The sequence below is a fragment of the Fukomys damarensis genome, unplaced genomic scaffold, assembly GCF_012274545.1.
Source record: "Fukomys damarensis isolate Sample0158 unplaced genomic scaffold, DMR_v1.0_HiC HiC_scaffold_12, whole genome shotgun sequence".
Taxonomy (NCBI): Eukaryota; Metazoa; Chordata; class Mammalia; order Rodentia; family Bathyergidae; genus Fukomys; species Fukomys damarensis.
Genome location: NW_022900924.1, coordinates 56,286,721 through 56,300,769, shown reverse-complemented (window position 1 = coordinate 56,300,769; position 14,049 = coordinate 56,286,721). Strand labels below are relative to the sequence as shown.

General features: G+C 45.4%; 1 protein-coding gene across 2 annotated transcripts in view; it reads left to right on the top strand.

Annotated features, from left to right (window-relative positions):
* Nucleotides 1-14,049, top strand: part of Kif15 (kinesin family member 15) — a 50,571-nt gene that overhangs the window by 29,447 nt on the left and 7,075 nt on the right. The window contains exons 18-29 of one of the 2 annotated variants that reach the window (XR_780308.2): nucleotides 394-501; nucleotides 874-979; nucleotides 2,502-2,667; nucleotides 3,812-3,962; nucleotides 4,145-4,230; nucleotides 4,479-4,548; nucleotides 5,840-5,926; nucleotides 7,622-7,726; nucleotides 8,392-8,514; nucleotides 11,282-11,428; nucleotides 13,194-13,295; nucleotides 13,872-14,044. Coding sequence is in view for 1 of the 2 variants with exons in the window: in XM_010624416.3 (XP_010622718.1) it covers nucleotides 394-501; nucleotides 874-979; nucleotides 2,502-2,667; nucleotides 3,812-3,962; nucleotides 4,145-4,230; nucleotides 4,479-4,548; nucleotides 5,840-5,926; nucleotides 7,622-7,726; nucleotides 8,392-8,514; nucleotides 11,282-11,428; nucleotides 13,194-13,295; nucleotides 13,872-14,036 (1,416 nt within the window). In the remaining variant the exon portion in view is untranslated. The remainder of the gene's footprint in view (nucleotides 1-393; nucleotides 502-873; nucleotides 980-2,501; nucleotides 2,668-3,811; nucleotides 3,963-4,144; nucleotides 4,231-4,478; nucleotides 4,549-5,839; nucleotides 5,927-7,621; nucleotides 7,727-8,391; nucleotides 8,515-11,281; nucleotides 11,429-13,193; nucleotides 13,296-13,871; nucleotides 14,045-14,049) is intronic. The other variant, XM_010624416.3, reaches the window with a different exon arrangement.

The following is a 14,049-nucleotide window of genomic DNA, read 5'->3' as shown; positions in this document are numbered from 1 at the left end:
TGGTACCGGGGATCGAACTCAGGTCCTAGCACTTGCGAGGCAGACAGCAGAACCACTGAGCTACATCCTCAGCCCAGTCATTTACCCTTTCCAAGAGTGGAGGCCTTCGTGTAGAAGTAACCCCGTGCAGTTCTGCTCAGAAGTCTCCTGAGGGCTCTGTGGTTGAGTCCTCCTTTCCTGTGCATGTTAACTCACCCACTTTGATGAACCACGAGTATAAGGAAGATTCCGTAAGATAGCCATGTGAAGCTTTCTGCCTCCAAACAGGCCTTTGCCGATCGATGTTTGTTCATATGCAGTTTTGCAATGCCATCTTGTCTCTGATGAAAAAAGAAATGTGGAGGATTACAAATTCCATGAAAAGAAATTTGATGGCTAAAATCTGTGTTGCAGGAACAAATGACTGCTCTTCAAGTCAAGTTGGATGAAGAAAATCATAAAAGTCTAAAACTTCAGCAGCATATTGACAGACTGGAACACCATTCTACACAGATGCAGGAGGTGAGCACAGGAGCATGGCCCTGAAAGTGTAGAAGATGCGCCCGGTCAGAGCATCGTGGGAGTACAGTGTCCTCCCAAAGCCTCGGTGACTCTGACTTCACAGTGCTCTGGTAATGAGGCTGGCATTCACCGTCTGAGTTCTGGCTGGCTCTGTCAACAGTGCAGACAGCTCTCTCGCCAGTTTTTAGAAGAAAAAAAGATGACTCATCCATGTTCTTGCCATCATCCAGTACTTTCTTGGTCACCTTAGCTATAGTTTCTTCTTATCAGAGGCCTAAAACTAAACATTAAAAACAGAAACAACTTAATGATTTGGACTGTGTCTTAGAAACCCTGCATTCCTTGTCTAGTAATCCTATCTCTTTCCCAAAGCTTTTCTCATCTGAAAGAACTAATTGGACCACCCAGCAGCAAGAGCATCTCCTACAGCTCAGTACCCTTGAAAAGCAGGTTCGAGATGTGCAGACTGAGAGGGACTGTAAGTGTGAACAATCAGGGTCTCTGTGCCCTGACCGAAGTACTGTAACTTAGGATCTTTTTACTCACTTAGGTTAATGCCATCTGTCTTACTTCCCTCATTGCTGGAACAAAATACCCCACACCCACAAGCTAAAGGAGGAAAGCTTTACTTTAACTCACAGTTTGTAGAGGTTTCAGTCCATAGTTGGCTGGCTCTAAGGCATGGTGGCACGGCAGAAGGCCACTACAGCAGAGAAACAGCTTGTGGCGTGGCCGGCAAGAAGCATTACAGCTTCATCCTTCTTTTCATTCCATCCAGGCTCTAAGCTTATTGGTTGGTGCCACCCATGCCCAGGTTGGGGACCTCACCCCCGGTAAATCCATCATCCTTACCCAGAACTCTGCCAAACCAGTCAGTGAGCTGATCCGTTATTACACACCCATGATCCAGTCATCCAAAAGCCCCACCCATGAGTGCATGTGGGACATCTGGGGGGCATCTGACATAAGCCATAACATTATCCCTGTGGTTTTTTTTTTTTTTTTTTTTTAGTTGGCTGTTTTGTTGTTAGATGTGACATAAATAGTTGCTTAAAGTTGTAAATAAACTGCCTTGAAAATGAGTCTTGATATAATGGGATGAATGTTCTCATATTGATAGAAAAAAGCATAAATTATTTATATACATTTGTAGATATATGGGTATCATTTGATTCCCAGTTTTTCTTTCCTGTTTATTTTCTCTTCATCAGACTATTTGTAATAGTTAAAAAGCTAAAACAAAACAAAGCCGTCCTGTTTTCTTTTTTGTTTGTTTGGGTTTCTTTTGGTGGTGGGGCTAGAGGGAGAACTGGGACTCAATCTTGGGATGTTGCACTTGTGAGGCAGGCAGCGGAATCACTGAGCTAAATCCCCAGCCCCGTCCTATTTTCTTTGATCTAAAAAGTTGCCTATTTCTCTTTTCAGGTAGTTTCTTTAGAAGACTAGAAATGGTTAACCTATATTATAAAGTTCTGATATTTACCAAAGGATTTTCAATAACTAAGATCAGGTGACTTCATAAATGTTAAATCTTGTGATTTTTTTTGTCTTATATTGAGTTGATGCACATTCTACAGGCCAAATCTAGAAAACTCCAGTGACTACAAGTGAGGGTCAGGTGTTGGCTCTTCTTTCGTAGTAGAAATGTAGGAAGGAGCAGAGTGCTTGGAAGAAGGAAACAAGTCTCATTAGTCCTGGGTACTTAGCTCTTCAGCTTCTGTACGAAAAGGTGATATCAGGGAATTTATTTGCCAACTTTTAAAAACACATGTAAAAAGGGGGATTTAGCTCAGTGGTTCCACCGCCTGCCTTGCAAGTACAAGGTCCTGAGTTGGATCCCTGGTACCAAAACACCTGTAAAGAAACCCATTGAAGAGCCAGCAGTGCCACCTGCCTGGCAAGTGCAAGGTCTTGAGTTCGATCCCCAGTACGAGAAAACAAAACTAAAAAAGAAAGACACCTATTGAGGACTTTTCTTTTTTTTTTTTTTTTTTTTTTAGTTTTGAAAAGTGAGGTGCATGACCTGCGGCTGGTTCTTCACTCTGCCGACAAGGAGCTGTCTTCCGTAAAAGTGGAGTATGGCTCCTTTCGAGAGAGTCAGGAGAAAGAGCTCAGCCAGCTGTCTGAGAGGCACCTTCAGGCACAGCTGCAGCTGGACAGCGTCAGGTAGTCTCTCTGCGGGGGTGGGTGTGACCCGGAGGCACAGAGGGCAGGGTCTGAAACCGGTCACTCATCACTGCTGCTCTCTGCCTTACGCCTTGCTCTGCGCCTCTGAATCAGATCTTGGCTTTGCTGCAGATTAGTTTTCTGTGATTTTTTTTTAGAAAACCACTCTCTTAATCTTGTTGGATCTTAATTTCCTTCTCTTTACTTGATAGAGTGGAACAAGATTGAAATATGTGAAGAATCCACTCTGTTTAGTTCTGTACTTAAATTCTACCTTAGAAGTATTAAGTACACTCTGTCTAAAGATACCAGGCACAATTTCATTGTTCGCAGTGTCTCTGCTGTTGAATAATGGCTTTTGAGCTGCCTGTTCTCCATCATGGCACTGAGAGGCTGTCAGGGCCTCTGAAGAAACAACACAACACTGGAGTGTGCTTCTTAATTCTTTTGCCTACTTTTTCTATACCGCTTACATCATAAGTACATATACTGTGTGTGTCCTTCCCTGGCAATCTGACTTTTACCGGGATTTTATTCCACTGTGTGTTTGGTGCTCTTGCTGTGCTCTGAGCTGTAGTGGGTATTTTTGTGTCTGATGGCTCCGTGTTGAAGCTAGGACGTCTGTTTGGGGTCCGAGGCCAGCCTGCTTGTTGCTGGGCTTGGCTGGGCTCTGGGGGCTTGGGTATGACACTGATCAAGGGAGGGAATGAGAACGGAAAACTGAAAATGCAGGAGGCGGTTCTGTAGGTGAGATCAGAGCGTGTTTGCCATTTTGCAAAAAACTTATGACTGAGGTTGAGCTATCAGCTCTTGGAAATTAATAACTAGTGCCTAGCTGGTAACCCAGGAGTGGACCGACTCACCCCGCATTACTGGTCCATTGATTGTGTCTGGTTCAGTCTTTCTCAGGGGTGAGCCTGAGAAAGTGATGGCTGCTACCTGCTGTCCCCATCCAATACCCTCTCCCCGTGGTCCGTGGGACTTGTGCACATCATGGGCCTTTGCACAAGGCCAAGAGGAGGTCCAGTCTAGGCCAGGGACCCTCAGCAGGGGTCTGTTGATGGCATAAACTGAGCTGCGGATAATCTGACTCCAAAATACGTTAGCTCTGTATTTACCATCATAAAATATTTTCCTGATAAAGATTAGAAAATGAAAAGCTTCTTGAGAGCCAAGCCTGCCTTCAGGATTCCTATGACAACTTACAAGAAGTAATGAAGTTTGAGGTCGACCAGCTTTCAAAGAGCCTTCAAAACTACAAGAAAGAAAATGAGACTCTGAGGTCTGACCTGAGTGTAAGTTGGGAAGGGGTTGGCAGCTGGCGAACGTGTCCTGGATCTGGGCTGCTGTTTCGGCGAGGGGCAAGGACCGTCTGACCCCCACCCAACATCCTGCCCCACCCCTGCCAGCCACTTGTTTGTTGGCCACATGTTACCAGGCCTGGCCACCTCCAGTCTTACCCGAGGCTGTCTTTTAGAATCTGATGGAGCTTTTTGAAGCAGAAAAAGAACGAAACAACAGATTGTCATTGAAGTTTGAAGAAGATAAAGAAAACAGCTCTAAGTGAGTGCTGTCAATACTTTCTGCTTAATTAAAGTACTGTTCACTACCCTATTCTCTTCTTGTTTTTGCTTCCGTGCTGTGGAGAGTTACTTTTAGCCTGCGGTGTGGCTCGGTGTGAGAGCCCTCCCTGGCATTCACGGGGCCCATGGTTCTATCCCCAGAAGGGGAGGGGAGGAAATCTAACCTGACGAACCCGGATCCTGTTTCCATTGAATGAAGCCAGGTAAGAGGTCATTCTTTTATTCCAGAGAAATCTTAAAAGTTCTTGAGGCTGCTCGTCAGGAGAAACAGAAGGAGATGGCCAAGTTTGAGCATCAGGTAGATTTCCCATTATTCTGAATGTACACTTTGAAGTTTATAACTTTTATTCTTCATATCTAGTGAGATTCATTGTAAAAAGTTTTTTTGAAACTTTTCACTGTTAGAATCTCCATCATTTGTGAAATTTTTTGGTGGCCTTATTTTATTTTGTTTTTGGTACCAGTGATCAAACCTCAGGTCTTTGTGCTTGCAAGGTAGGCAGCAGGACTACTGAGCTAAATCCCCAGACCTACTGTTATTTTTGAACTCAGGTCTTTATAGTGAGCTACATTTCCAGCCCAACCCCTCTGCCCCCCCCCGTTTTTTTTTTTTTGGTACCAGGGATCGAACTCGGGTCCTTGCACTTGCGAGGCAGGCGGTGGAACCCCTGGGCTAAATCCCCAGCCTTAGCCCTTTTTACTTTAGATGGTCTTGCTAAGTTGCACAGGTTAGGCTTGAGCTCATATCCTGTTTCGGCTTTCCACAGTGCTGGAATTACCAGGCATGCAGTCTCCACACCTGGCTGGTTGTGATTGAGGGTTGTTTGTTTGTTTGTTTTAGATAGGGTCTTGCTGTGTAGTCCAGGCTGGCTTTCAACCTATAATGGTCCTCCTGCCTCAGCTTCCCAAGTGCTGGGATTACAGGTGTGTGCCATCATGCCTGGTAGGGTATTTTATTTTGTGTGTGTGTGTGTGTGACTTTTATTTTTCTAACCCCTAGGGTCACCATAATCTTAGGATTTGTTGGTCTCTTAGAAAAGACCACAAAAATCATTGTCTTTCAATGGAATTGATTATTTTCAAGTATTATTCTTAGTTCAGACTCAATAATATGAAAAACAGGTAACAAACAGCCTTTTTTAAAATGCATGTGTGACGGCTGGGGATTTAGCTCAGTGGTTCCGCTGCCTGCCTCTAAAAGGACACGAGTTCAATCCAGTACCAAAAAAAAAAAAAAAAAAAAAAAAAAAAACAATGTGGGGGCTGGGGGGGGCACCTCTATAATCCCAGCACTTGGGAGGCTGAGGCAAGAGGATCACTGTGAGTTTGAGACCAGCCTGGGCTACATAGTTCCAGGTCAGTTTCGTATACATAGTGAGACCCTGTCTCCAAAAACTGAAATTAAAAAATAAATAAATAATAAAATAAAATGCGTGTGTGGGGCCAGGGATTTAGCTCAGTTATTCGCCACTTGTCTTGCAAGCGCAAGGTCCTGAGTTCAGTCCCCAGTACCAAATAAATAAATAAAGTGTGTGTAGCTAACTTTGTGATTTAATTCTTTTTCTAAAATACTTTTTTTTTTCTTTTAGGTGGCAGAAATACAGAAACTAGAAGAGAGCTTGCTTGCTGCTAAAACAGTGACCAGTTCTCTGGAAAAGTCTAAAGATGCTGACAAGGTAGGCGGCCACAGCTCCCACTCAGTGCTGCTTGGCACTGCAGACCCACCCCTTCACCCCCAAAGGGCACCTGAGAGCTACCGTTTTGTTTTGCATTTAGGCTGTATTTGTCTTCATCTTCCGGGGTTCCTAAGAGTGAGGTCTTTCACGTTGGTTAGTTTTCCAACTAACTTCAAGTACAAACTACCGTGACACTGGATGGCAATGTTTGTGAAACACATCCTGCTGTGTAACTGGGATACTGACCTTATCTCATTGGCTTTATTTTTTTTTTTTCCAGCTTTAATTGAGTTTATTGGTACATTTTAGGGATACAGTACAGTTACATTTATTGTTGGGATCTTGTACCTCTACATGACAAGTCTTGATTCTCATTTTTTCCCCTTACCTCTGCCCTCCCTTCACCCCCTCCTCCCCTCCCCATCTACAAACACTTTATTTTCATCTTTTCATTCTCTCACATTTTTTTCTTTTCCCTTTTTACTCTTCCCCTACCCATCCCACCTTCCCTACACCTTTAGCTCTTTTCTTCCCATTTCTAAATGTCAGTAATCTTATTAGAATCTTATGCATAGTTGCAGATTATTCACACCAGGGAAACTATTCGGTATTTACACATGTGTGACTTATTTATTTCACTTAGGAGTATATCTTCAATATGTATCCATTTTCCTATGAATGAATCTATGTTCTCATTCTTTATGGCGGAGTAATATTCCATTTTATAGAAAAACCACATCTTTATCCAGTTTCCAATGGATGGGCAAATGGGCTGTTTCCAAGATTTAGCTATTACAAACTGTGCCGCTATAAACATGGTTTTTTTATTTTTTAGACAGGGTCTCACTATGTTGTTCAGGCTTGTCTCAGGCTCACAGCAATCCTCCTGCCTCAGCTTCCTGAGTACTGGGATTACTGAGTACTGGGATTACTGGCGTGCTCCACCACACCTGGGCCTATCTCACTGACACTTAAATCTCATGATATAAATTCACAAATCCTTGGTATTGACTTTTATCTAGAATAATATCCTATCCACAAATCAAAATAAGTGTAGAACTTACTTATCTAGATCTTATTCATAAAACCAAATAATTAACCTAACATGGTGGTTCAGGCTTGTAGTCTCAGACCTCAGGAGGCTGAGGCAGGAGGATTGCTGTGGGTTTAAGACCAGCCTGATGTACATAGTAAGACCTTGAAAACACATTGAAATAAGTAAAACCAACCAAATGATTAAATAAAGTGGAATAAGGCCATTAAAATATAAATTGATGTTAATAATGGAATGTGACATGATATTTTACTACAATAAAATTGTTTCTTTTTTTTTCTTTTCTACTCTGGGGATTAAACCCAGTACTTTTTTGTTTGTTTGTTTATTTAGTTGAGACAGAATCTCTAAGTTCCTAAATTGGAACTTGAGCTTTTTGTTTGTTTGTTTGGTACCATGGATTGAACTCAGATCCTTGTGCTTTCCAAGCAGGCTCCAAACCATTGAGCTAAATCCCCAGCCCTGGAACTTGCACTTTTGATCCTCCTGCCTCAGCCTTTCAGGTTGCTGAGATAACAGGCTACCACACTAGATTTACAGTTCACTTCATACGCTTCCATTAGGAAAAGAAAAAAATGGCTTAGCATTTAGAAATGATGGTAATGTCTTTGGGTATGAAAATACCCTTCTGTCCTCATCAGGAAGTGATAGCCGACCTCACAAAGCAGATCCAGGAGCTCAGAACATCGGTGTGTGAAAAAACGGAAACCATCGACACCCTGAAGGAGGAACTGGAGGACATGAGTGTAAGTTCAGTCACCTCGATGCTGGATCTGGCTGTGACACACACTTCACACCTCCGAAGGGCTGACTGTTACCCCAGCAGCACAGCAGTGGTCAGTGATCGGGACATCCTCGCCCGTGCCCAGGGCTCACTGGTGCACTGGGCACTGGTGTCCCTGACAACACATTCTCTGTGCACCGCCTCGAGGCTGCTGATTCAAGCCACAGAAGAAGCGAAGCGGGTGTTGCCCACGTTTCAGGCCAACATAGTGCTCCTCAGTTGTTTCAGGAAAACAGTGGCCCACGTTGAAGTTCAGAGATGCGAGCCGTGTGGAGAATGGGTTCATTTCCCGAGTTAGCGTTGGCCACTGCCCAGAGCAGCTGCAGCTCTCTCCTCGCAGTGCCTCCATTGGCTGTTGGTGCCCTCCACTGTCTGGGTGGCGGTGAAGTTTCCGCCTGTGTCAGTGCCGCACCCTAAGTGGACTGTGTCCATCCCCTAAGGCCGGCTCCTGACCAAGGTGACAGAACACAGTGTTTTTCCACGGTTATGTTGGGGCTTCACATTTTTATTAACAAGGATTTATTGAATTGCGTTCATCTGGTTGCTCTCATAGACCTCAAGCCTTGCTTGTTTTTTTAACCTACAAAAAAGCAGACAGCTCTTGCATCATGACTTTCTTTCCTACAGTGCAAATACAACTCTGCTCTGGCTGACAGAGAAGAAAGCAAAGTGCTGATTCAGAGGCATGAAGTGGAGATTTTGGACCTGAAGGAAACCGTGAGGCTGCGGAAACTCTCTGATGACATTGAGGTGGGTGTTAACAGCGTGGCTGTTATTATTTGTCAGTGCGTGTGTGCGTGTGTGGAGGTTGACAGTGAACAAGTAGAAGCAAGTCGGAGCCACTCTCCCAGGGAAGGCCAGGCAGTTATGCGCTAACCCCAGCGTCACGTTTGGGCAGCTGGCCTGTTTTCCTTCACTGGTGCCGCGCATGGTAAGCGGCTGTGACTGACCTCACGTGAGAGGAGCGGTGCGGAGCGTGCTCTGGCCACACGCAGAGGTGGCAACAGATTGAAGGGCTGTTTGCAGGTTGAGTTCACATATCTCGTGTTTTAGCTCAAGTACATATTTTTGTTGTCGTCCCGTTGTGGGTGTAAGTGTATCTGCTTTAAGACTAAGCCATACTGTCACAGGTTCAGAGGCAGTGTCCTCCTTCCCTGCTATCCCCGTCTGTGTGTCCTCCCCCAGTTCCCTCATCCCTCGCACAGCTGGCCATCTGCCGTGTGTACTGTCGCACGTTTCATTTAGAAATGAGGGGCCGGGTATTTAGCTCGTTCTGCCGCCTGCCTGTCATTTAGAAATGAGGTTTTCTTAGAAACCGATGTTGCCTGAGACAACAAATACTTAGTGTGTCCCTACTGTGCAGCCTGGGCCTGGCCAGCTCAGGGGTAGGAGGACGACTTAAACACTGTCTCCTGTACCATGGCCTGCTTTCTAGATGTTGACCCAGGCGGAATGCTGCTTGAGGGATTCCAGACAGTTCCCCGAACGGGTGGTGTATGTGCAGACTGTGAGGGTGGGAGGCTCGGTGCCGTGAATGCTCGCGCAGGGCCCAGCACAGGAGCAGTGGGAAGAGCTGGGCCTGGGTGTGCAGTGCCTTGAGGGCAGGGACGGGTCTTTCAGGAACATGCAATGGCATAGGCCTCAAACCCAGGTAGAAGATGGGAGGCCTGGGCCCAGAGCGCTTCTGGAAGGTGTGGTTGCTGACAATCTGCAGTGGGTGGGCGTCGATGTCCAGCTGGATCTGGGCCGTGTGGGAGGAAGCGGTTGGAGGGCATCCAGCTGCCAGCCTGCAGGCTTGGGTGGTTCTGTCACATCTGAGGAGGAGCAGAAAGGCCTAGGAAAGGGAGACTGAATATGTGCCTGCTTTCAACTTACAGACCTGGGGAGGGAGCCAGGTGTGCTGCCTCACACCTGGCATCCCATCTACCTGGGAGGCTGAGGCAGGAGGATCGCAAGTTTGAGCCTTGCCTAGGCAATCTAGTTACTTAGATACTGTCTCAAAATAAAGGTATTGAGAATAGTCAGGCATGGTGGCACAGCACTCAGGAGGCTGAGGCAGGAGGATTCTTGGGATTTGAGGTCAGCCTGGGCACACAGTGAATTTAAGGACAGTCTAAACTACATAGTGAGACACCCTGTCTGAAAAAACAAGTTTTGTGTTAAGGATGTAGTTCAGTTCCTAGGTTCAATCCCCAGCACCCCACCCACATGCGTGTGCGCGCGCGCGCACACACACACACGCACACACACACACACACACACACACACACACACACATCTGTGGGGATAAATATCCAAGGTGGATATAACCAGTACAACACTTGACAGGAGATTGGAAGAAAATGTAATTGATGACAGTGTGTTGTCTTAATACCCAGAGCTCTTATGAGTCTCAAACACAGAATGGGAAATGGACAAAAGAAGGTGTATGTGTGCTGTCCCAGAGTCTGGATGTGAGGTAAATGCACGTAATAAAGGTTCAGGTTGGCCAGAATACTTAATAGTGGGTTAGATCGTGTTGCCTGTGAGATGGAATGGAGGCCTCTCAATGAAAACTACAACAGAGTACCTAATAGAATGTTTGCGATACATTGGGTATTTTTAAAAATATGTGTATACAGGGGGCTGGAGATTTAGCTCAGTGGTGCCGCCTGCCTTGCAAGTGCACAGACCTGAGTTCAATCCCTGGTACCAAAAAAAAAAAGAAAAGAAAATCTTTCAATAAAAATATGTGTATACACACACAAATTTTTGGAAAGGAAGGCTAAGCAAATTATGTGTGCAGCTGGGTGTGTGGCACATGCATGTACTCCCAGTGCTGTGGGAGGCTGAAGCAGGAGGCTTGCAAGTTTGAGCCCAGCCTGGACAACTCAGTGAAATCCTGTCTCAAGTAAAAAATAAAGGGCCGGGGATTTAGCTCAGTGGTTTGGTGGCCTCCCTTGCAAGCACAAGGACCTGAGTTCAATCCCCGGTCATTCATTCATTCATAAATAAATAAATAAATAATCATAAATAAATAAACGAATAAATAAAAGGGGGCTGGGATGTAGCTCAGTGCAACCGCCTTGGGTTCAGTTACTAGTACTTTAAAAAAATGCAATCCCCAAGACTTCTCATTCTCTCTGCCACTTTCTGAGAGCTGGGGTGTGCTGTCTTTGATAGCCATTCACCTTCTGGTGTCTAACAGCCTCGTGACGGAATAGCGGGTGTACCCTGTGCCTCAGTCCTCCCCAACAAAGACAGGAGCTTTGAGATCCTCGGTGCGAGGCATAAGTGCAAGTAGGCCTTGCTGGGATAGCCTGTATGAATTTTCAGAAATAGTTCTTACCTCTGCACCTGGTCATCTAGACATTATCTGTGGGTTTACCTTGAATAAATTAAGCATACAAGGAGAAGAAAATTCATAAGGTCTTACACAAAAAATCTAAACCTTTCAGAACGTACATGGTAATGACTTGTGAGCCTTCATTGGATTAGTATGACTTAGAACCCTTCTCTTCTGGGATGTCTCTAACAGAGGGACATGCTGTGCGAGGACCTGGCGCACGCCACTGAGCAGCTGAACATGCTCACAGAGGCCTCCAAGAAGCACTCAGGGCTGCTGCAGTCCGCTCAGGAGGAGCTGTGTAGGAAGGAGGCCCTGATCCAGGAACTTCAGCACCAGGTGAGGGCGCCGGAGGACCCACTGATGCAGGGCCACAGCGGGCCAGGAAGGCGGGTGACTGGGCATGAATGTGGGTTCCCGCCCGGCTGCCTACCCTGGCCCTGCGTCCCTGGCACATGGGGCAGGTTCTGTCAGAGCCAAGGCTGTGACTCACCTTCACCATCTCTTGACTGCCGCTGTTGTTTACATTTTATATTTTTCTTCACTAAGCATTTTGTCACATGAAATTTTAAAAGTAGGGCCGGAGATTTCGTTTAGTAGTACCACACCTGCCTCTCAAGCACAAGGGTTCTGAGTTCGATCTCCGGTACTCCCCCAAAAAAATTTTTAAGAAGTAAAAGCAAGTATAAATTTGTTTTTGGGAAAAAGTAAGATGGTTGGGTTATGGCAGCAATGAAGAGAGACAAAAAAAAGTAGCACAAATTTCACTGTATATTACTTTGAAAAATGCTGGGTTTTTAAAATACTGCTTTTTCAAAAAAACGTAATGCAAAAAGCATTATTTCTTCGTACCTGAAGAAGCTTGTGTGTGTGTGTGTATAAGTCTGTGTGTAGAGTGCATGCTAAGAAACTATTTTTTATTGATAAATAACAATTGTGTGTGTGGATCGATTACATTGTGATGGCTTTATATATGTATATGTAATGGAATGATTAAATCAAGCTCATTACTTATCCGTCACCTCACATACTTAGCTTGTTTGTGGTGTGAATGTTTTGAGTTCACTCTCCGCAGTTTTGAAATATATTTTACCAGGGATCAAACTCTGGACTTTGCCTTGCCAGGCAGGTGCTTTGTTGCTGAGCTATATCCCTGGCCCTACACATTTTAATTTCTCAAAAACTTTGTCCTGTTTGACCAAAGCCTTGTACCTTTTCACCAGTGTCTCATCCGCATCATCCCTCTCTGGTAGCCACTGTTCTGTACGTTTGGCTCTTTTAGATTCCTCACACGCATGTGTGTCAACTGTGACGGATGACTGATAAAATCAGAACTAGGGGAGGAAGTCCTGGTTTATTCCACTGCAGGTCTCAGTCCTGTCGCCAGCTGGCTCCATTGCTTTCAGGCCGGAAGCCATGAGGCAGAAACATCCTGGCAAAGGGCAGGGAAAGCAGCTCCCACCCTATGGACAGACCCGCCACTGTCCCAGCACTAGTCCCTCACAGACACCCGGATGTGCTTTGCCATTCCTAAGTGTTTCTCGGTCTTCCAGATCGGCAGTCCCGGTGACCATCACAGAGAGACCGTGTGTGTCTGACTGTCTGCCCTGCATCCTCCAGCATCTTCCCTGCTGTTCAGTGACAGAATGTGTTTCTTCTTTAGGCCTGGCTGTTACTCAGTTACGGGTGTTTGTCCCATTTTCTTTACCCATTCTTCCACTGATGGGCATTTAGTGTGACTCCACAGCCTGTCAGCGGTGATCAGGACTGCGGATGTCTCTTCAGCATATTGCTTTGGTTCCGTGGGACCCGTGCCGAGGAGCGAGGCTGCTGGCCACGTGGCAACTCTCTCTGGTTCCTGGGGAGCCACTATTGAGCCTTCCCCAAGGACTGTATGGTTAGCATCCCATCAGCGGGGAGAAGGCTTCTCTCTCCTCACCCTGCTGGTGCGCAGCTTTCAGCCTCGTGTGCTGGCCATGCTGTGAGGCGAGGCCTCCTTGTGGGAGGGCTTTGCTACTTGGAGGTGGGGAAGCTTGTCTTCTCTGAATGGATCATGCGCTCTGATTACCTTCTAACCCGTAACCCTTCTCTCTAATTTTTCCAGCTCAACCAAAAGAAAGAGGAAGTGGATCAGAAGAAAAGTGAATATAACTTCAAAATGAGGCAGCTAGAACATGTGATGGGTTCAGCTGCTGAGTATCCCCAGGTACTCTTCAAAAACAAAACAAAAAAAATAGAGTGTACTTCAGGAGGAATACAGGGTTGTTCATGACGGTTAGGAAATTAAAGACCATAGTTTTGCCTTTTTACTTTCACTAACAGTGTCTGCTTTCTTCTTGATAAAAGCACCACTCCTGTTTGTTTTCCTTGGACAAGAATTAGAGTAACTAGGGCCAGGGATTTAGCTAGGTGGTTCTGCCACCTGCCTTGCAAGCACAAGGTCCCAAGTTCAATCCCCAGTACCAAAAACAAACAGAATTAGAGTAACTAGCTAAGTGGCCTGTGGCGTGGCATGGACATATGAAACATGTGTTATATGTATATATTTAAAAGGAATTCTTGAGGCTGCTCAGTGGTTCTGCCACCTGCCTCGCAATCACAAGGTCCCAAATTCAGTCCCTATTACCTAGAATGAATTCTTCATAACATGAGCTGTTGATCAGATATTTAGATGTGATGTGATTTTTTTTTTTGTTACTGGGGATTGAACTTAGGTCCTTGCACTTGCGAGGCAGATGCAAGAACCACTGAGCTAAATTCCCACCCTGTGATTTTATTTTAGAGTCCTAAAACACCACCTCACTTTCAAACACATTTGGCAAAACTCCTGGAAACACAAGAACAAGAGATAGAAGATGGAAGAACCTCAAAGACCTTTTTACAGCAGCTTGTAACAAAGCTAAATGAAGACAGAGAAGTCAAAAATGCTGAAATACTCAGAGTGAAGGTACCTGGGTAAT